At 45.9% G+C, this 23598-nt stretch overlaps 1 protein-coding gene across 2 annotated transcripts in view; it reads right to left on the minus strand.

Annotated features, from left to right (window-relative positions):
* Nucleotides 1-846: 846 nt before the first annotated feature.
* Nucleotides 847-23598, minus strand: part of LOC149336010 (uncharacterized) — a 76187-nt gene continuing 53435 nt past the window's right edge. For both annotated transcript variants that reach the window (XM_089552512.1, XM_089552513.1), the window contains 8 exons: nucleotides 22926-23156; nucleotides 21077-21145; nucleotides 15646-15839; nucleotides 14206-14233; nucleotides 11803-11871; nucleotides 6644-6837; nucleotides 5200-5227; nucleotides 847-2348 (listed from right to left, as the gene is read on the minus strand). In XM_089552512.1, the coding sequence (XP_089408638.1) occupies nucleotides 2240-2348; nucleotides 5200-5227; nucleotides 6644-6837; nucleotides 11803-11871; nucleotides 14206-14233; nucleotides 15646-15839; nucleotides 21077-21145; nucleotides 22926-22963 (729 nt within the window). In that variant the 5' untranslated portion in view covers nucleotides 22964-23156 and the 3' untranslated portion in view covers nucleotides 847-2239. The remainder of the gene's footprint in view (nucleotides 2349-5199; nucleotides 5228-6643; nucleotides 6838-11802; nucleotides 11872-14205; nucleotides 14234-15645; nucleotides 15840-21076; nucleotides 21146-22925; nucleotides 23157-23598) is intronic.

The following is a 23598-nucleotide window of genomic DNA, read 5'->3' on the forward strand; positions in this document are numbered from 1 at the left end:
TTTGAATGGAAATATGTAATCATGGATAGTGATGGAAATGCCCGTGAAACTAGAGAACAGCTAGAACGGAACGAGCTCTCTGCACCTCTTCCTTTAATACCCAATAAAAACAATCCTGACGCGCAATCTGACCCATGTTGGGGATTCTTACCACCTGGAAACGTTGCCTATCCTGGTGGTTCCTATCCTTACTGGTGTGCGTTAATAGTGTGCCACGCCACTTTTTGAGCATTAGCAGTGGTGTGAAAGCAAATAATTTGTTTATTATTTTTAGTCTAAGGACCTACCTCCCCTAGAATGCTCAAGCGCATTCACTGAAAAACGCCTCGCCTTGTGCACTATGCCCTCTCCGCGCAGTCTCTCAGGCATTTTTATCATAGATAGCCGCACCCGCGTCGTAGCTCACTGCCATGTTCGCCGAGCAGAAACCAATGCTGCTGTGTTCTCAACATCCAATCCAGCAATCACTGTAAAACAACGCCGTACACCCTCTCCATTCTCCCCACCCCTAAACTCCGACAGGCGACCTTAGTGCCCCTCGACCATCCATCGCCTCCCACCCTTACGAGATCTTCCCACTTTCTCCTGTGTTCTTAAATCTCCCTCTCGCCAGTTTGCCACCAGCCAACGGAGGAAGGCGCGCTGCGCACACTTGACGATGCCGCCGGGTTCGAACTGAGGAACGGGCTAAAGAGAGCTGATGCTCTAAAAAGTGGGGTTTACGTCCGGGGACAAAAAACCGGGCAGCAGGTATTCTGCAGCCTAATTCTCTCTCTTGTGGTCCCAACTTGAGTGCCGCCGCCATGAGAGGAGTCGTGGGATTTGTAAAGACTTGTGAGAGACGGCTCATGAAGGCAACAGATTTTTTTATTTGTAATTTACAGATACTACAACACAAGAAGGGATTTTTAGCACTGAGGAACTAGAACACATCGGTACATAAACGCAGGCAGGAAACAAAGCGAAAACAAAGTACATGGCTTAAATCACAACACAGACAATATAGTTATTCAATAAAACGTCGCGCAAAAGAAACAGGCACATTTGAGCTTGCAGCAAAATCGACATAGAGTAGCCGAAAAAAAAACACAACGAAGGCTGAGCAACTTCGATATTAAGTTTTCACGTTAAATTACGGTCCCAAGAAAATGGATAATTAAGACAATTGTTTTCTACGCGTAATGGTGTAATTGTTGGTTGATGACTCCGCCTCGTTGTATATCCAAAAGAAAATGTAATTATATCAGAGATGTTAGCATTCTAGTGTTCCGTTACAAACTGATACATAAATTTTAGCCGTGCAACTCTATTACGCTCTGTTAGCGCAGGCAATTTATCTCGCTTAAAAATTTCTCTGACTGAGGTGCGGGAGAAGTTAATGGGAATCAAGCCAGCCGTCTTTCTCTCCCAAATAATCCCAACCAAACAGCTGCGTAAATTAGTACACTATTATCGTGCTATACGCTAGTAAGCGAACGGTGCATACGGACTGTGTTAAGGCACTTCTGAGAAAAAAGTTTACTACAGTCAGTAGTGGTAACTCTATTAGTGTGTCCATTGCATTTGAGGTTTGTTATCCACAGGCCAAGGTGTTTATATATTGCTACTTCATATAGAAAAATATTGTTAGCCAAGTAATTGAACTTGAGCTTATTGTTTTTGTCAGTAACGCACACAAAAAATTCTTTCAAAGTTTACCGACATCTGCAAGTCTTCACATCAGGCAACAACCTTCTGAAATGCATCATTTAACAATATAGTATATTAAAATACACTCAAGGTAACAGCAGCCCTAAACCGCGTTCTGCACCGCCGTCAATTAATATAGCAACTGAAGCGAAATCCTTGTGATGGCCAGTCTCAACCGATCTCTTGAATCACGAGTGTAAAGACCTGTGTTAACGCGGCTACCTAAATTACGAATGAAAGTTGCGAGGGGCTTGAAACTTCGGCGTGATAGAGTAGTCAAAACGCGCTCATGCAGTCACTTATTAAGTACCCTGCATGCATTCGCACGATGTCCTGTAGGAGCCAGGCAGCCTAACTTATTTGCAGGTAATTGAAGCAGTACTATTCTTTGTCCTTCAGTTTTATGCACTGGCCTTATTTGCCCTATTTGCAGACAATAACGGCATCAGGGTTCTCCCCTGCAGTTACCAGCCATGTGCCAAATGGAGTGGCGGGAAGGTTAGCCACTTTCTCCTAGACACAGCACAGAAAGGAGGAGATTAAAAAAAATTTATCTCATCCCTTTCCAAGCTAAAAAAAATCTAATTCCAGCCGGGACAGCAATCATGACCAATTGGCATAATGGACCCCCGAGAAATTCAGAGACGTTGCCGAGGAACCTGAAATAAAAGGAAACATTGTCACCATTGTTACGACCATTATCACCATTCTCGTTTAGTTTTAATTTCCAATTACCCTTTCCCTACACTCTTTCTTTCACTTCATTTCTAAATATTCTTTCACTTCAACACTCTAGCTGAACTGACGGCATTTTTAACAACGTTTCCCTTGGCATTCACCCATTCACTCTGCTAATAAGTGGTTTTCGGTTATCATCGTTAGCAAACGTCCAGCCCGAGTTAATATGTGCCTTTGAGAAACATTGATGGAAACTGCCGATAAAATTTGTTCCTCGTAAACATCGATTGTACGATTCTTTCTGACTATGTCGAGATACATGAAATGCGTTCGTTGCTTATAAAGTTTAATTAAAACGGACACATTCTTTCCTCCACCCCTTGATTCAGACTCGTTGCCTCAAGACCGAGGACTTCATGATCACCACTGGATGTTAACGGTGTTGTACCATAGACTCAGAGAAAGGTTACCAGAAAGGTGAGCGTCAACGTAACGACCGTTTCGCCCTGAAAATGGCTGATGGCGGTGATACCTGTCTTCCATTTCACGTGCTTTATTGAGAATAAACTTCGCATTCTTGTAAAGTAGCGTTTTTATTATTAAATGTCGGTAAATATTTATAAAGCCAACTTGAATTTATTCAGTGTCCCAGTGATTTAAGCTAGGATGCCGCCAATTAAAAAAAATGTTGTGTAACCTAGGCTGAATTCATATTCGTGTTTTTTTTTCCGCTACGCCCATTATTTCCTTTTACTCACTGGCTGTAACTGGCTGCTTCATCTACTTTTTTATCGTTGAAAGTTTACTAGTTTTCACAAATGACTGAGTAGTTCGTTTGTAACGATGGCTTTTTTTTTTCAATCGCACTAGGTCCCCTGTCTGTGCAAGTGTAAGCCAGGCGAATTGTCTTTCACCAAAATCACCCAAGAGAATTGCCGAATTGCATCAAATAAAATTGTCTCTAGCTGTTACGACTCAATAATGTAGCAAATTCGGTCTGCATGATCCCTTAGTGCTGGAGCCAAATACACTGCTGGACCTTTCTTTCGAAAGCGAGTCCTTGAAACATTCTGCAAGTCAGGAAACAAACAATAGTATATCCATTGCGTGATGTTTTAGTTATTCACTCTCTTGTATTCTGAACAAAATTGCCGCATTCCTTAGCCTCGTAAATGCTGTGAAACTACGTGAAATAACATATAATCAACAAAACTTCGTGAAAACGGTCCTGCGCGAAGCTTCCATGTACGATGTCTCTTTTGGACGCTAAACTAAACGAGCATGAACTACACAAACTAGCTCAATGGGCAATCTTAGTTACTAAAGAGCTTGCTAAGTTACTGCTTCCCAGTCTTATGTGATTTACCAGATGGCTTCTCCTTTGAATGTAATTAAAAGTGAGTTATTGCCTTCACAAAAACAACAACTAACAAAGAGTGCTCGGAGCCGTACACAGGGCTAGTTCTGAATCTAAAACATAAAACTTCACAAACAAAGGTAATGTTCAAGAAAGAGATAAAACCGGGCCTGTGTAATTGCAATACAAGTTACTTTGCTACAAATGAATATATTCTTCACGGATAGAAATGGAGATCATGCATCACCGACCTCAGAATAGTATCCAGATTCAGTAGGAAAAAGCAGAACATAATTATGTTCAGTGCAGCACAGATAATGAACCTGCATGTCCTAGCTTGAAGGGCGCAAACGTGATCCTAATATCGAGGGCAAGGCTCGGCATTTTTTTAATTTTTTAAAACGTTTTTGCAAAATAAATCTAAATAATCTCATTAAAAAAACTTATTCCTAGCATTAGCGCCGAAATCTCGTTTCAGCCGCTCACATTATTCGTGTGGATCTTTTCCCATGTTTCAAATTATGGCACATCATTCCACACTTTCTATACTCTTCCAGACCGTACCGCATTACACCACCCCATATAATACCATACTTTAATTTGTAGGGTGCAGACGTAGCTTAGATAAGAAGGCGTGATAGACTGGAAAACCCGCTAAAACGCAGGATGAATGAAAAGAGACACAACCACCCAACCAGCACAAGTAATCCACCCAATATTGGAAATGGATTGTTTCACTGCGTTCCTTTGTAGAATTGGCCGTTGCCAATACATTTTCAATATTGGGTCAAATCGGCCCCGTATTGTGAATGTATGGCTTCACTGTGGTCTTTTGCAGGATCGGCATTTCCCAATACATTTCCAATACTGGGTCGTTTACCTGCGCTGCGTGGGCATGCGGTGTTGTTCAGTCTTCTGTTGCCCTATCTTAGAATGGTTATACCAGCCCATAAAGTTTTTAAGATGCGCGGAAATGTATGTACCCTGCTGCTCTTGCATACATGGCCCACCGTCACGCGGCCGCCTCGAGTCAAGACACTCTCCGCGGTCTCATGCTTAGCAGTGAACCTCCACAGCTCCTAAGCCAGATTGGACGGTCTGTGCTTGTCCCAGTTAGCAGCCCACTAACAGCGAATTCAATATGAGCTCTGAGCTCCTTCGGAAATCATCTGAGGACAAGCAACACTTGAGACCGTCGCTTGCATGACCTTCCCCCTACTCTTTAAAAACTGACTAAGCCGAGGGTGTTTGAAGTTTCATTGCCTGTTAAGTGTTAACTGTTAAACGATTCAATGTTCCCATCATGCTTGGTTCAAGATGTTCAGGTGTAATCCGTCGCTGATGGCACACTTTCAAAAATCGTGATTGTTGGGCATCCGGCTTATTTCACACATTATTGGAGGGGCCTTTGAACTGAACGCGTATCAGGCGGAGAATGCTGGGCATGTCTTGGAAAAATAGTGTGAATGGCTTACCGTTCCCAGTTCGACTTGCCGGAATCTCCTGTCAGAAAAGAAAAGAATGCCAGGAAGTCATTTTTTCTACACTTATGACAGGAAATGACTGTGAAAAAAACCATGATCTGCAGAAGAGCTAACAAATAATGAAATCGTGACGTTTACCGACAATGCTTCTAGGTTATAACATCTAGTGGCCATGCGATCTGAAATTTATGGTGTCATGTGCTCTACAACAGATTGAAATCATGCAGCCGTGATGCCGTGTACTGGCCGGAATCACCAGTCAGGTATATGTGACTTAAAATCTCCCATCAGATGGGAGTGCTTCATTGCAATACGCTCACGTGAAAAAAAGCTTGCAATTTAAAGACAAGGTTAAATAAAAAAAAGGAAGCAAAGGGAATTCGATTGCAAGAGTTCAAAATGAATGGGTGGGCCCGGCTCCACGAAGTAGCTAGAATTCAAAGCTGGTCACACGTGTACATGCACAGTGTTCTCCCAGTGTGCTGTAGCATCGCGGATGTTCTGAATTTCCCACAAGGGCAAATATTTTCTACTTTATTTCACTGAAGGATTATTAAGCAGCCCGAAAGAAAACTATAATTTCCAAATGTCGGCTACCCTCGCAGTTAAGGCGACATATGCCCTCCCGATTGATGTACAAACAGCTGCAACAGGATAGTGGACAAAATGTTTTCGATATATAAGGCGACCTTCTTGGTTCTTTCTAGACTCGAGTTGAAAATTATTTTGGGATGTTATGCGCTAAGTGGGCCACTATTTATAAAAAAATAAAACTTGTTCTTCTTCCGCCAAGTTATGAATAATCACTATTGAATGTGCAAATTTTGTTCTTTTTAAGTTGTTGGGACCTACACTTTCGACACCGACTCTGGTGGTTTTCAGCGCACCCCCCCCCCCCCCCCCCCATCCGGCGCACCGCATGCTAGTCTGAAATTCATAGAGGGCGTTGGCGTTTCATAATGCTTCCCACAAGATACTTGGAACGCGCTGTTTCGGCCCGTTTTCTGAGCGAAAAGATGAGGTACCATAGGAAGTTAAGATCACATACCCTTCGTATACATCTCCTCGTACGCGTTTCTGTGCTGTAATCGCCAGCAGTTGTCATGTACTGGCATGAGCCAGTACATGGCCATTTGGCCGGCTTGATCGATACATACGCGTGATATGAAAATAAATTTCTGCACCCGAATTCGGCCCCTGTTGGCGTGTTGGGAGAGTAAAACCTTTGATTTGGCATGTACAGATAAGCCACAGGCTCTAGCATGCACAAAAGTACGTTAGCACCTGTATAATTCAAAACATGTGCGCTACTTCTGCAGGGCAATATTAATTTTGAAACTCCATGCATGTTTGCTCACTCTTGCTTGCTACAGAATTAGTCTCAACAATTAAGTATCCATCAAAGAAAACTGTTAAGGCTATTCGATACACTTACCGAATTCTTTCATAAGGATTCGTGCCGTAACGACCGGCATCCCTTTACCAAGGAGGTCTTCAACTGTGACATGTGAAAAGTGCTGTGTAGCCTTCACGCCTAATGCTTTCAGCACCGCCATGGTTTTGCGCAGATCTTCGTCGCCATAGATGAGATTTCTTTTCAGGATTTTGCTTATCTTTTTGGCCAGCTCCCTGCGCAAAAATACAAAAAGCACAATTTCACGAGCTGCGATTAACCACTAGTGGGAACCACTGCTGTGATAACTGGCAAACATTTTGGGCGAGCTCTTAGAGTCTTTTGTCGACAATCTCCAGGGGACTCGATGGATTATGAGAAAGAGAAACTGGCATTGCTACGGAGATTTCGTTTTACAGCGGAGGGTTATAGGGAGAGATTTCGGCAAAGCAAGCCTCAAGATGGCGAAACAGCCTTCCAGTACGCCACGAGGCTGTTCAGTTTTTTTTTACCGCTGGGATGAAATGCGGTCAGAAGGCCGTACCTTTGAGGTGGTGCGCGTTATAACTGTTGACGAGCATTTTGTTAACAACTGCCACAATCGAATAGAATTGTTCTTGCGAGAACGGTATTGCAAAACGGTAGAAGATCGCTGAGGCCACCGACCATTTTCTGGAGGCTCAGTGACAGAAAAACCATGCAGCTTTTAAAGGACCGGAGCGAGCAGATTTCAGCGAAACCTACGGACACTGCTCCTAATCCCAAGTAGCAAATTCCATGCTTTATCTGCCTGAAGGTCGGACACAGGTCTTCAGATCGCCGTACGAAGCCAAAGGCCCCATACTGCAGATACTGCCGCAAGTCTGGACACGACATAGTCATGCCGGCGCAAAGGTTCAAGTGACCGGGAGACATCCGCATGTTTCATGTCACCCTGTGGTTGTTGCCCTGAAGAGCCAGAAAGTGAGCGTTTAGATGTCCGAGCGGAAGATTCCGTTTGCAGACCCACTCCGCCGATTGCCAGTATGCCGGTGGAGCACGGGGAAGTGTTTGGACAAAGAGTTTCAGTGCTGCGTGACACTGGAAGTAACAGCATCGGGGTGCGCCAGGCCCTCGTGCCCGATGCAGCGTACACTGGAAAAAGGGCGACTTTGCTACGGGCAGATGGTTCCGCTGTAGAAGCTCCTGAGGTGGAGGTGATCCTCACACCCTCGTACTTTACAGGCAACGCCATTACAAGGTGCCTACCGAGCCTTTATATGACGTACTGATTGGCAATGTCCCGGGCGCACGTGTTCTATTTTCGGATGATTCAGCTGATGGTTCAACACACTTAGCGGACCAGGGGACCACTTCTGCCCCGGCTAGGCAGACCAATGCTGCTTGCACAGCTGTGGCGGCGAAAACCTTGGAGCCTGCCTTGAATCCCTCTCAGACCGCGCTTGACGTGTGTAGACTGGCGTTCCGCAAGCAACAAGAGGAGGACACTAGCTTAGACGTGTGTCGGAAAGAACTGGGGACAACCTTTTCTGGGAAAGCACAGACCACCCACACCTTCCATCTGGTTGACAGCGTGTTGTTCGGGACATATCTAGTGTGCCCTGGCAAAATGATTTAACAAGCGGTTGTTCCGAGGAACTTGCGCCCTTAGGTCCTTGTGCAGGTGCATAAGAGTGCTCTTGCTGGCCATGAGGGTGTAAAGAAAACTACAGCAAGAGTACTAGGTTACTTTTACTGGCAAGGGGTACAAGCCGACATCAAGAGATTTGTGAGGTCTTGTGATGCATGCCAAAGGACGTTCCCGAAAGGAAAGTTGAGCAACGCTTCAGTAGGATGTATGCCTATTATTTCAACCCCTTTTGAGCGGGTGGCTGTAGGCATCATTGGGCCTTTAACTCCCACCTCATCTAGAGGGTGTCGGTACATCCTTACGTTGGTGCATTTTGCCACCAGGTTTCCCGATGCAGTAGCACGAAATGTTCCCCGTACTGGGCTCCCGCTGGCGGTTCTTTGTGATCGGGCTTCGTGTTTCACGTCTACACTTATGCGGGAAGCGAATGATGGGCTAGCTATGAAACACTTAAGTGCGACACCATACCATCCCATGTGCAATGGGGTGGTGGAGCGGTTTAATGGGGCCTTGAAGAGTACGCTACGAAAGTTGTGCCAAGAACACCCCAAGGCATGAATGAGACCGTTATCTTGCTCCATTGCTCTTTGCCTACAGAGAGGCACGACAAGCTAGTCTGGGGTTTTCTCTGTTTGAGCTTATATAAGGTCGCCAAGTCCGAGGAGCAGTCACCATTCTAAAAGAGCTCTGGACGGCCGGAAAATTGTCTGCCACCGTCACACCTATGCATCACTATGTGCTAGATTTTAAGGAGCGTCTAGAAGGCACGCTGCAGCTCGCAGAGCAAAATTTGATGAGGGAACAGAGGTCGCAAAAGATGTACTACGATAGTCGTGCCTCTTGTAGGAAACTGAAGGTTGGTGATCGAGCGCATATCCTTCTACCCTCATCCCAAAACAAGCTTATCATGCATTGGAAAGGACCTTTTGTGGTCATAGGCAAGGACAATGAAGTCGATTACTGGCTTGATGTCGGCTGCAGCAAGAAGTTATTCCACATAAACACGCTGAAACGCTATGAAAGGTTATGGCCACATAACGTATGACCACATTTTTTTCAGAGGTTCCGGGCCATATTAATTTAATTGAGTGTCGCTTGGAATTAACGACGAGTGCGCCCATCAACACCCCGCAATATCCATTACCATTTGCTTCAGCCCTTTCAGCCCTTTCAGTACTTGACGCAGGCAAACACTTAAATAGCCGCGTGCTCCGATGAAGTCTGATGTTACAGGAATATTTTTTTTGGGTTGAACACTTCAAAGTCTGTGATAACGTTGGTGCCGATTATTTAAGCCGGTCCTGACCCTGTGAGACTCTGTAACTGTCGTAACGGTCTTTTAACTGGCCAGCTTACCAATCTGTGTGTAAACTCCCTTTGGTTTCGCCAGTGCATTTATGTTCTGTGCGCGGAAAACACTGTCAACAGTAAGTCATCAGTGCTGTGCGCGTGAAAGTTCAGTGTGGTGTGGTGCAGTGCTCCGAATGATGCTTTGTGCAAAAGCTTTTTTGGAAAGAAACTTCTCTGAGGGGGGGGAGGGGGGGATATATGCGAAGACACCAGCGCCCCTGCAGCACTAGTGGAGGCTTCACACTCGCTCGGAAAAGAGAAAAAAGAAGGGAGACACGGAGCGTGGCGCGATTGGCGTGAGGAGACGGGCTCGAGCGAGGGACAGGCGAGGTAGCGGCTCAACGGCTTCTGTGAACCCGGGTAACCAGGCCTGGGGAAGCCGTCATCGCCCGGTTCAGCGCAACCAGCGGTCTTCTGTCTCCATTCTCCCGCCTGCCTCTTGCTGCCTTGGAGACGTGGGCGCCGTGCTGGGCACAGGCAGGTGCTGCCCGCCCGGGAATCCTGCCGGCCCTGCAGACAGTTCGGGCCTGCCGTCCCGTGCTCGGGGCCTGCTGCCGTGAAAATGTGCCTCCCTTGCCGTGCCTGGGTGTCCAGACCTGGACGGCCGACTCCTCCTTTCAGTGCACCATCGAGGCCACTCCTGCGAGAGCTCCGCGCCCGATTTCCGGCTGCTGCGAGATCAGGCCTGCAGTGGTGCTTGTCCCCGCTGCCTCTGTGGCGACGGACAGCGGATTACCCGCCGGGACCGCCCACTGACCATCGGTCGCACGGTTCTGTACCTAATACTGACTGGCTGATTTTAAATTAGATCCAGTTTTTGTTCTCTCTGCTCACGTGCTCCGTCTAGGACAGTTAGTTAGTTTATGGGGTTTAACGTCCCAAAGCGACTCAGGCTATGAGGGACGCCGTAGTGAAGGGCTCCGGAAATTTCGACCGCCTGGGGTTCTTTAACGTGCACTGACATCGCACAGTACACGGGCCTCTAGAATTTCTCCTCCAAAGAAATTCCAGCCGCCGCGGCCGGGATCGAACTCGCGTCTTTCGGGTCAGCAGCCGAGCACCATAACCACTGAGCCACCGCCGCGGCCGCCGTCTAGGACAGTTTTATTGATCCTCTGGGGCCCCACCTGGGAGGACGCTCGAATCTGCTTGGGGGACTTTTCCCTCACACATACATACATACACACACATATACATACATACATACATACATACATACATACATACATACATACATACATATATACATACATACATACATACATACATACATACATACATACATACATACATACATACATACATACATACATACATACATACATACATACATACATACATACATACATACATACATACATACATACATACATACATACATACATACATACATACATACATACATACATACATACATACATACATACATACATACATACATACATACATACACACACACATACATACATACATACATACATACATACATACATACATACATACATACATACATACATACATACATATGCAGGTTACCCATTATCAGGTGGGCAGGTGAGCAGCCGGCCACAAACCGGCTTGAGAAGACACATGGAGGTCGAATTTCGATGCAGGTGAAATTCTAGACTCCCGTGTGCTGTGCGATGTCAGCGCACGTCAATGAACTCCAGGTGGTCCAAATTTCCGGAGCATTTCACTATGGCGCCTCTCATAACCTGAGTCACTTCGGAATGTTAAACCACATAAACCAAAACCAAAACCAAACAAACACACAACGGCTAAATGCGGGGAATGGCCACTATTAGTGCGAGTGCACTAGTAATGTACCGTAAACGTCGCACTGACTCGTGGTAACAAGCTTAGACGTGCTTTAGTGCCAGGGTAATCATAAGGCACCACCTTACTCATCTCTGCATCAGCCATGCAGAGCCAGCAGGGTGGCCTGGTTTTCAAGCATTGTCTTCATCGGTTAGTTCCGACGGGCATGTAGATAAAGCGTTCGCGACATTTATCAACTTTAAACCGGAATGGAAGAAGACCTCTGCCCACAAGTGAAACCGGGGCATCACGTCAGGACTTCTAATTTTTTTCACTCTGCTGCAGAAGCCTTCTTACAGATACGTGTTTCTTCCTTTTGATTTGTTGATTTTTCTCTCTTAAAGCGGATAGAGTCAACTGCCGGCCAGTGAAGGAAAGCGTTGCCGAAAACTCAAAAGCTCACCTTTCTTGTTCAGTAGCCCACTGGTGGGTGTTGTCGGTGTCATATCGATGTGACCCTGCCACTCGCCTCCTGTTTGGATGAGGAAATGAACTTAAGCATAATGTACAGCATGTGGTGCCCCCGAACAATTTAGTTATGCTACCGCATCATACTACCTAAATGGATAAGATGCAGAGTTTATTTATTTATTTACCCACGGCGCCAAGCGGCATTACAGCATTACATTACGCCCATTATTTCCTTTTCCTCACAGGCCGTAACTGGCAGCTTCCTGACATTTTTTATCGTTGGGAGTTTACTAGATTTCACAAATTAGTGAGTAATTCGTATGTACCGATGGTTTTTTTAATTGCACTAGGTCTCCTGCCTGCGCAAGTGTAAGCCCGGCGAGTTATGTTTCGCCAAAATCATGCAAGAGAATTCCCAAATTGTATCAACTAAAATTGTCTCTAGCAGTTAAGGCTCAAAAATGTAGCACATTCGGTCTGCATCATCCTATAATGCTAAGCCAAATATACTGCTGGACCGCCTTCACTTCTGTTCATCACAAAGACCTTTCTTTCGAAAGCAAGTCCATGAATCATTCTGCATTTCAGTAAACAAACAATAGTATATCCATAGCGTGATGTTTTAGTTGTTCACTGTCTTGTACTCTGAACAAGATTGCCAAATGCCTTAGCAGCGTAAAAGCTGTGAAATTACGTGAAAAGGCACGTTTTATCAACAAATCATCACTAATGAGTGAAAACACAGCTGTGCGATCCTTGGATTTACCGCGTCTCTTTTGGACACTAAAGTTTACTAGCATGAACTTCACAAAGTAGATCAATACGTCATCTTAGTTACTGAAGTGATTGCCAAGTTATTGCTACCCAGGTGATTCTGATTCACCAAACGGTTTCTTCATTCAATGCAACTAAAAGTGAGTTATCGCATTTATAAAAACGACTAGTATAGAGTGCTCGGACCCGTACCCGGGACTAGTTGTAAATCCCTATCACAAAAGTTCACAAAAAAGGCAATATTCAAGAAAGAGATAAAACCGGGCCTGCGTAAATGAAATACAAGTGTTTGTGCTATAATTGAATACATTCTTCGCAGATAGAAATGGAGATCACTTATCACCGACCTCGGAATAGTATCCAGAATCACTAGGCAAGAACAGAACATGATGGTGTTTGGTGCAGCACAGATAATGAACTTCCATGCCCTATCTTGAAAGGCGCAAACATGATTCTAAAATCCAGGCCGAGGCTCGGAATTACCGATCAGATAACAATTTTTTGAACTTCTAGGAATAATTATACCTAAATAACGTCATTAAAGAAACATTCCTAGCATTGGCGCCGACATGTCATTTGAGCCGCTCACATTATTCGCGTGGAACTTTTCCCAAGTGTCAAACTACGGGACATCTGCCCACAGTTCCTACATGCTTCAGACCTTACCGCATTACACCACAGCATATAATAGCATACTTCTTTAATTAGTAGGGTGTAGATGTAGTCTAGATAATAAGGAATGATGGACTCGAAAACCGGCTACAATACAGGATGAAAGAAAGAGGCACAATCACCCAACCAGCAGAAGTAAATGGTCCGAAATTGGAATTGGGTGGTTTCACTGCGTTCCTTTGTAGGATCGGTTTTGCCAATACATTTTCAATATTGGGTCAAATCGGCCCAGTATTGCGAATGGATGGTTTCACTGTGGTCTTTTGTAGGGCCGGCTTTTGCCCATGCATTTCCAATATTGGTACGATTACTTGTGTTGCTTGGGCATGGGGTGTTGTTAAGTCTTCTGTTGTCCTATCTTAGAACGTTTATACGAGTACTTAAGATGCACGGAAATCTATGTGCACTGCCGCTCTTGCATATCTGGTCCACCGTCACGCGGCCGCCTTGAGTGAAGACACTCTCCGCGGCCTCATGCTCACCAGTGAACCTCCACAGCTCCTAAGCCAGAGTGGTCGGTCTGTGCTTGTCCCAGTTAGCAAGTCACTAAAAGCGAATTCAATATGAGCGTCTCTGGAAATCATCTCAGAATCGCAGAAACCGGTGGCTCACACATAAGATATTTGTGATTGACATCGGTATACAAAGAACAAGCAACACTTGAGACCGCCTCTTGCCTGACCTTCCTTCTATTCTTTAAGAACTGACTCAGCCGAGGATGGTTGCAGTTTCATCGCCTGTTAAATGTTAACTTTTAAACGGTTCAATGTTCCCGTCATACGTCGTTCAGGATATTTTGCTGAAACCCGTCGCTGGTGGCAAACATTCAAAAATCCTAATTTGCGGGCATACGACTTATTTCACACAGTATTGGAGGGGCCCTTGGATTGAACACGTATCAGGCGGAGAATGCAGGGCATGTCTTCGAAAAATAGTGTGAATGGCTCACCGTTCCCAGTTCGACTTGCCGGAATCTCCTGTCAGAAAAGAAAAGAACACCGAAAAGCCAATTTTTCTCCTCTTATTACTGGAAACGACTGTGAAAAAGGCCATGATGTGCAAAAAAGCTAACAAACAATGAAATTGTGACGTTTACGACAACGCTGCTAGGTTCTACCATCTAATGGCCATGTGGGCCTAAATCTAGCTGTCATGTGCTCTACAACAGATAGAAATCATGCAGCCGTGATGGCGTGTACTAGCCGGAATCACCAGTCAGGTATATGTGGCTTAAAAGCTCCCATCAGATGGAAGTGCTTCATTGCAATACGCTCACGGGAAAAAAAGCTTGCAATTTAAAGACAAGGTTAAATAAAAGAATGAAGCAAAGGGGATTCGATTGCAAGACTTCAAAATGAATGGGCGGGCCCGGCTCCACGAAGTAGCTAGAATTCAAAGCTGGTCATACGTGTACATGCACAGTGTTCTCCCAGTGTGCCATCGCGGATGTTCTGAATTTCCCACAAGGGCAAATATTTTCTACTTTATTTCACTGGAGGGTTATTAAGCAGCCCGAAAGAAAACTATAATTTCCAAATGTCGGCTACCCTCGCAGTTATGGCGACATATGCCCTCCCGATTGCTGTACAGATACCTGCAACAGGATAGCGGACAAAATGTTTTCGATTATAAGGCGACCTTCTTGGTTCTTTCTAGACTCGAGTTGAAAATTATTTTGGGATGTTATGCGCTAAGTGGGCCACTATTTATAAAAAATTAAAACTTGTTCTTCCTTTGCCAAGTTATGATATGAGTAATCAGTATTGAATGTGCAAATATTGTTCTTTTTAAGTTGTTGGTACCTACACTTTCGACACCGACTCTTTGGTGGTTAGCCCCCCCCCCCCCCCCCCCCTCCTCATCCGGCGCACCGCATGCTAGTCTGAAATTCACAGAGGGCGTTGGCGTTTCATAATGCTTCCCACAAGTTCCTTGGAACGCGCTGTTTCGGCCCGTTTTCTGAGCGATAAGATGAGGTACCATAGAAAGTTAAGATCACATACCCTTCGTATACATCTCCTCGTACGCGTTTCTGGGCTGTAATCGCCAGCAGTTGTCATGTACTGGCATGAGCCAGTACATGGCCATTTGGCCGGCTTGATCGATACATACGCGTGATATGAAAATAAATTTCTGCACCCGAATTCGGCCCCTGTTGGCGTGTTGGGAGAGTAAAACCTTTGATTTGGCATGTACAGATAAGCCACAGGCTCTAGCATGTACAAAAGTACGTTAGCACCTGTATAATTCAAAACATGTGCGCTACTTCTGCAGGGCAATATTAATTTTGAAACTCCAGCATGTTTGCTCACTCCTGCTTGCTACAGAATTAGTCTCAACAATTAAGTATCCATCAAAGAAAACTGTTAAGGCTATTCGATACACTTACCGAATTCTTTCATAAGGATTCGTGCCGTAACGATCGAAATCCCTTTACCAAGGAGGTCTTCAACTGTGAGATGTGAAAAGTGCTGTGTAGCCTTCACGCCTAATGCTTTCAGCACCGCCATGGTTTTGCGCAGATCTTCGTCGCCATAGATGAGATTTCTTTTCAGGATTTCGCTTATCTTTTTGGTCAGCTCCCTGCGCAAAAATCCAAAAAGCAAAATTTCACGAGCTGCGATTAACCACTAGTGGGAACCACTGCTGTGATAACTGGCAAATATTTTGGGCGAGCTCTTAGAGTCTTTTGTCGACAATCTCCAGGGGACTCAATGGATTATGAGAAAGCGAAACTGGCATTGCTACGGAGATTTCGTTTTACAGCGGAGGGTTATACGGAGAGATTTCGGCAAAGCAAGCCCCAAGATGGCGAAACAGCCTTCCAGTACGCCACGAGGCTGTTCAGTTTTTTTTTTACCGCTGAGATGAAGGCCGCACCTTTGAGGTGGTGCGCGTTATAACTGTTGACGAGCATTTTGTTAACAACTGCCTCAATCGAATAGAATTGCTCTTGCGAGAACGGTATTGCAAAACGGTAGAAGACTGCTGAGGCCACCGACCATTTTCTGGAGGCTCAGTGACAGAAAAACCATGCAGCTTTTAAAGGACCGGAGCGAGCAGATTTCAGCGAAACCTACGGACACTGCTCCTAATCCCAAGTAGCAAATTCCATGCTTCATCTGCCTGAAGGTCGGACACAGGTCTTCAGATCGCCGTACGAAGCCAAAGGCCCCATACTGCAGATACTGCCGCAAGTCTGGACACGACATAGTCATGCCGGCGCAAAGGTTCAAGTGACCGGGAGACATCCGCATGTTTCATGCCACCCTGTGGTTGTTGCCCTGAAGAGCCAGAAAGTGAGCGTTTAGATGTCCGAGCGGAAGATTCCGTTTGCAGACCCACTCCGCCGATTGCCAGTATGCCGGTGGAGCACGGGGAAGTGTTTGGACAAAGAGTTTCAGTGCTGCGTGACACTGGAAGTAACAGCATCGGGGTGCGCCAGGCCCTCGTGTCCGATGCAGCGTACACTGGCAAAAGGGCGACTTTGCTACGGGCAGATGGTTCCGCTGTAGAAGCTCCTGAGGCGGAGGTGATCCTCACACCATCGTACTTTACAGGCAACGCCATTACAAGGTGCCTACCGACGCCTTTATATGACGTACTGATTGGCAATGTCCCGGGCGCACGTGTTCCATTTTCGGATGATTCAGCTGATGGTTCAACATTCTTAGCGGACCAGGGAACCACTTCTGCCCCGGCTAGGCAGACCAATGCTGCTTGCACAGCAGTGGCGGCGAAAGCCTTGGAGCCTACCTTGAATCCCTCTCATACCGCGCTTGGCGTGTCTAGACCGGCGTTCCGCAAGCAACAAGAGAAGGACACTAGCTTAGACGTGTGTCGGAAAGAACTGGGGACAACCTTTTCTGGGAAAGCACAGACCACCCACACCTTCCATCTGGTTGACAGCGTGTTGTTCGGGACATATCTAGTATGCCCTGGCAAAATGATTTAACAAGCGGTTGTTCCGAGGAACTTGCGCCCTTAGGTCCTTGTGCAGGTGCATAAGAGTGCTCTTGCTGGCCATGAGGGTGTAAAGAAAACTACAGCAAGAGTACTAGGTCACTTGTACTGGCAAGGGGTACAAGCCGACATCAAGAGATTTGTGAGGTCTTGTAATGCATGCCAAAGGACGTTCCCGAAAGGAAAGCTGAGCAACGCTCCTCTAGGATGTATGCCTATTATTTCAACCCCTTTTGAGCGGGTGGCTGTAGACATCATTGGGCCTTTAACTCCCACCTCATCTAGAGGGTGTCGGTACATCCTTACGTTGGTGCATTTTGCCACCAGGTTTCCCGATGCAGTAGCACTACCTGCCGTCGACTCAGCCACTGTGGCGGAAGGCCTTCTCGAAATGTTCCCCGTACTGGGCTCCCGCTGGCGGTTCGTTGTGATCGGGCTTCGTGTTTCACGTCTACACTTATGCGGGAAGCGAATGATGGGCTAGCTATGAAACACTTAAGTGCGACACCATACCATCCCATGTGCAATGGGGTGGTGGAGCGGTTTAATGGGGCCTTGAAGAGTACGCTACGAAAGTTGTGCCAAGAACACCCCAAGGCATGAATGAGACCGTTATATTGCTCCATTGCTCTTTGCCTACAGAGAGGCACGACAAGCTAGTCTGGGGTTTTCTCTGTTTGAGGTTATATAAGGTCGCCAAGTCCGAGGAGCAGTCACCATTCTAAGAGAGCTCTGGACGGCCGGAAAATTGTCTGCCACCGTCACACCTATGCATCACTATGTGCTAGATTTTAAGGAGCGTCTAGGAGGAACGCTGCAGCTCGCAGAACAAAATTTGATGAGGGAACAGAGGTCGCAAAAGATGTACTACGATAGTCGTGCCTCTTGTAGGAAACTGAAGGTTGGTGATCGAGCGCTGATCCTTCTACCCTCATCCCAAAACAAGCTTATCGTGCATTGGAAAGGACCTTTTGTGGTCATAAGCAATGACAATGAAGTCGATTACTGGCTTGATGTCGGCTGCAGCAAGAAGTTATTCCACATAAACACGCTGAAACGCTATGAAAGGTTATGGCCACATAACGTATGGCCACATTTTTTTCGGAGGTTCCGGGCCATATTAATTTAATTGAGTGTCGCTTGGAATTAACGACGAGTGCGCCCATCAACACCCCGCAATATCCATTACCATTTGCTTCAGCCCTTTCAGTACTTGACGCAGGCAAACACTTAAATAGCCGCGTGCTCCGATGAAGTCTGATGTTACAGGAATATTTTTTTTGGGTTGAACACTTCAAAGTCTGTGATAACGTTGGTGCCGATTATTTAAGCCGGTCCTGACCCTGTGAGACTCTGTAACTGTCGTAACGGTCTTTTAACTGGTCAGCTTACCAATCTGTGTGTAAACTCCCTTTGGTTTCGCCAGTGCATTTATGGTCTGTGCGCGGGAAACACTGTCAAAAGTCAGTCATCAGTGCTGTGCGTGTGAAAGTTCAGTGTGGTGTGGCGCAGTGCTCCGAATGATGCTTTGTGCAAAAGTTTTTTTGGAAAGAAACTTCTCAGAGGGGGGGAGGGGGGATATTTGCGAAGACACCAGCGCCCCTGCAGCACTAGTGGAGGCTTCACACTCGCTCGGAAAAGAGAAAAAAGAAGGGAGACACGGAGCGTGGCGCGATTGGCGTGAGGAGACGGGCTCGAGCGAGGGACAGGCGAGGTAGCGGCTCAACGGCTTCTGTGAACCCGGGTAACCAGGCCTGGGGAAGCCGTCATCGCCCGGTTCAGCGCAACCAGCGGTCTTCTGTCTCCATTCTCCCGCCTGCCTCTTGCTGCCTTGGAGACGTGGGCGCCGTGCTGGGCACAGGCAGGTGCTGCCCGCCCGGGAATCCTGCCGGCCCTGCAGACAGTTCGGGCCTGCCGTCCCGTGCTCGGGGCCTGCTGCCGTGAAAATGTGCCTCCCTTGCCGTGCCTGGGTGTCCAGACCTGGACGGCCGACTCCTCCTTTCAGTGCACCATCGAGGCCACTCCTGCGAGAGCTCCGCGCCCGATTTCCGGCTGCTGCGAGATCAGGCCTGCAGTGGTGCTTGTCCCCGCTGCCTCTGTGGCGACGGACAGCGGATTACCCGCCGGGACCGCCCACTGACCATCGGTCGCACGGTTCTGTACCTAATACTGACTGGCTGATTTTAAATTAGATCCAGTTTTTGTTCTCTCTGCTCACGTGCTCCGTCTAGGACAGTTAGTTAGTTTATGGGGTTTAACGTCCCAAAGCGACTCAGGCTATGAGGGACGCCGTAGTGAAGGGCTCCGGAAATTTCGACTACCTGGGGTTCTTTAACGTGCGCTGACATCGCACACTGCACGGGCCTCTAGAATTTCTCCTCCAAAGAAATTCCAGCCGCCGCGGCCGGGATGGAACCCGCGTCTTTCGGGTCAGCAGCCGAGCACCATAACCACTGAGCCACCGCCGCGGTCGCCGTCTCGGACAGTTTTCTTGATCCTCTGGGGCCCCACCTGGGAGGACGCTCGAATCTGCTTGGGGGACTTTTCCCTCACGCATACATACATACACGCATACATACATACATACATACATACATAGATACATACATACATACATACATACATACATACATACATACATACGTACGTACGTACGTACTTACATACATACATACATACATACATACATACATACATACATACATACATACATACATACATACATACATACATACATACATACATACATAGGTTTGGTTTGGTTAATGGGGTTTAACGTCCCAAAGCGACGAAGGCTATGAGAGACGCCGTAGTGGAGGGCTCCGGAAATTTCGACCACCTGGGGTTCTTTAACGTGCACTGACATCGCACAGTACACGGGCCTCTAGAATTTCTCCTCCAAAGAAATTCAACCGCCGCGGCCGGGATCGAACCCGCGTCTTTCGGGTCAGCAGCCGAGCACGATAGCCACTGTGCCACCGCGGCGGCTACATACATACATACATACATACATACATACATACATACATACATACATACATACATACATACATACATACATACATACATACATACATACATACATACATACATACATACATACATACATACATATATACATACATACATACATACATACATACATACATACATACATACATATGCAGGTTACCCATTATCTGGTGGGCAGGTGAGCAGCCGGCCACAAACCGGCTTGAGAAGACACATGGAGGTCGAATTTCGATGCAGGTGAAATTCTAGACTCCCGTGTGCTGTGCGATGTCAGCGCACGTCAATGAACCCCAGGTGGTCCAAATTTCCGGAGCATTTCACTATGGCGCCTCTCATAACCTGAGTCACTTCGGAATGTTAAACCACATAAACCAAAACCAAAACCAAACAAACACACAACGGCTAAATGCGGGGAATGGCCACTCTTAGTGCGAGTGCACTAGTAATGTACCGTAAACGTCGCACTGACTCGTGGTAACAAGCTTAGACGTGCTTTAGTGCCAGGGTAATCATAAGGCACCACCTTACTCATCTCTGTATCAACCATGCAGAGCCAGCAGGGTGGCCTGGTTTTCAAGCATTGTCTTCATCGGTTAGTTCCGACGGGCATGTAGATAAAGCGTTCGCGGCATTTATCAACTTTAAACCGAAATGGAAGAAGACCTCTGCCCACAAGTGAAACCGGGGCATCACGTCAGGACTTCTAATTTTTTTCACTCTGCTGCAGAAGCCTTCTTACAGATACGTGTTTCTTCCTTTTGATTTGTTGATTTTTCTCTCTTAAAGCGGCTAGAGTCAACTGCCGGCCAGTGAAGGAAAGCGTTGCCGAAAACTCAAAAGCTCACCTTTCTTGTTCAGTAGCCCACTGGTGGGTGTTGTCGGTGTCATATCGATGTGACCCTGCCACTCGCCTCCTGTTTGGATGAGGAAATGAACTTAAGCATAATGTACAGCATGTGGTGCTCGCGAACAATTTAGTTATGCTACTGCATCATACTACCTTAATGGATAAGATGCAGAGTTTATTTATTTATTTACCCACGGCGCCAAGCGGCATTACAGTGGGGGATGTATACATGAAACAAACATAACATAAGCAGTGTCAGCCACCGAAACAAGTCCAAATTGCATCAAAACAAAGAAAAACAAAAACAGATAAAAATTTCACAGAACCACGAAACTGATATGGTTATTATAAGGTAGAAAAGGAAACATCATTAGACATAATACAAGCAGTGTCTGAAGACAATTTGTTCCAATCGCTTATTGTTCTGAAAAAAAAAAGACAATCGAAATGTAAGAGTTTTTGAGGCAATCTCTGGTCCTTTGGAACTGTGGTCTACGCGGTCAGATATACAATGAGGTGCCAGCATATACTTCGCTCTTTCAATGCCAACAGAACAATGATAAATCGCGTGAAAAAACTTGAGTCGCATCTTACGTCGACGGATTTCCTTATGCTCCCATTGAAGTCTTTCTTTCAAAGTGTCGGCAGAGATATCTTTTCTGTAAATCCTTGAGACACACCGAGCAGCTAAGTTCTGAACCCTTTCTATTTGTTTTTATCTCTCACCGCTAAAGGATCCCCAATTGTGCCGGCATATTCAAGGATTGACCTAACATTGGTCTTATACAATAATTATTTTGTAGATAGTGGAAAAGACCTGGCATTTCTACGCAGAAGGCCCAAAGCTTTCACAGCTCTGGATGAAACGTAATCAACCTGTCTCTGCAACTTTAGTCAAGATGTATAGTAAACATCTAAGTATTTATATTCAGAAACTTGATTTAACCTTATACCATGTAGATTACAGCTGCTCACGCGAGGATTTTTCCTTCTGGTAAATTTCATACAGACAGTTTTATTTAAATTTAGTCTCAACTGCCATTTTACACACGATTCGATGATTCTGTCTAGGTCGTGTTGGAGAGCATGAACGTCACTCGCAACTTTTATTTCGTTGTACAGTACACATTCATCAGCGAATAATCGCGTTTGACATTCGATGCCATTACTTACGTCATTGATGTAGAGTAAAAATAATAGTGGACCTAAGACCGAACCCCTGAGGTACCCCAGACGTGACATTTGCTACTCGAGATTGAGACCCATTAGTAACGACAAACTGCTTACGAAATGCACAGTACGTTAAACAATGTAAGCTAAACATTTTTTCGAATCAAATGATAACAAGTGCGGGCGATCCAGTCCGCCCTTGGATTAAAATACTGGGCCGTCAATTGTTCATGCAAATTTGCTTTTCGTGTCGCGTCTGTGCTGACATTTTGTATGATATGCCATTTTTGCTGACAACTCTTTTATGTAGTTGCAGAACCGCAAGAGACGCCCGTATCATAAACCTCTAACAACCCTTTCAGATAGGGTCGGGAAGGAAAAGATCGGTCGTTAACTATTGGAACTACTCGGGCACAAACATTGCAACATAAATGGCCGCTGTCTCGTCTCGTTTTTCAACGGTGGGAGTTGCTATTCAGATTTATCGAACTCGAAATACCCATCCATTTATTTTACGCCTGCTTTGCTGCAAAGTTAAATAAATGTTGATAAACGCTGGTGTTGCGAACAAATAACGAAGGTCAGTCGGCGCACTAAACTCAGACTCCAGCCGCATTGGCTCATGAAGACGACTCAACAGCCCACTGCAATGGATGGCATGAAAAAAAGTCGCTCACCGAACTACTACCTGATTCCCTTCCTGCGAGGGTGTCATGTCCAGTGCCAGCACTCGCTGCGACCAGCAGTCTCAGTACCCCGGTGCACGGCTGACGTCCCCTGGTCCTCTCTGCCTGCCGCCAACACTGCTGTCACTCCAGCCGCTTGCGACGCTAGACGCTCCCAGGAAACTTCCGTTATCGCAGGAAGCGACGGCTCCGCGGAGGCGTGTGTTTCCTCTTCCCTTTTAACTATAACACAAATACGTATAGCATAACTCTCAATTGCGATAAACTCGGACAGTGAAGAAAATTTCCGAAGCAATGAAAATAAAAGCGTTTTCATACTTCAATTTAGATTGCCTTACGAAAATATGTGAAAATAATATTTTAATAGCTTGGAAATAGATGTAATCTAACAGAATCTTAAGCTCCGCAAAAGAATCGGTTGACTTCATTATAAAAGAACTATGTATCATGATAATGAACCTGAGGTAGCCCCAAGTTCAGGCGAAAATGCAATATTTGAAAATGAAGTGAACGCTGCTTCGATGACTCTGCAGGAAGTAGATGTAGTAGCAGCCTCTTTAGGCTAATACAATCCGCTGGTGGAGATGGAAGAAAAACTATTTTTATTGAACCCGTTTATGATCAACAAAATTTTCTTTTTAAAAATTTTAAACCCTGATTTAAC

Source organism: Amblyomma mixtum, chromosome 7 (assembly GCF_055824585.1).
Source record: "Amblyomma mixtum isolate Tamu chromosome 7, ASM5582458v1, whole genome shotgun sequence".
NCBI classification, from domain to species: Eukaryota; Metazoa; Arthropoda; class Arachnida; order Ixodida; family Ixodidae; genus Amblyomma; species Amblyomma mixtum.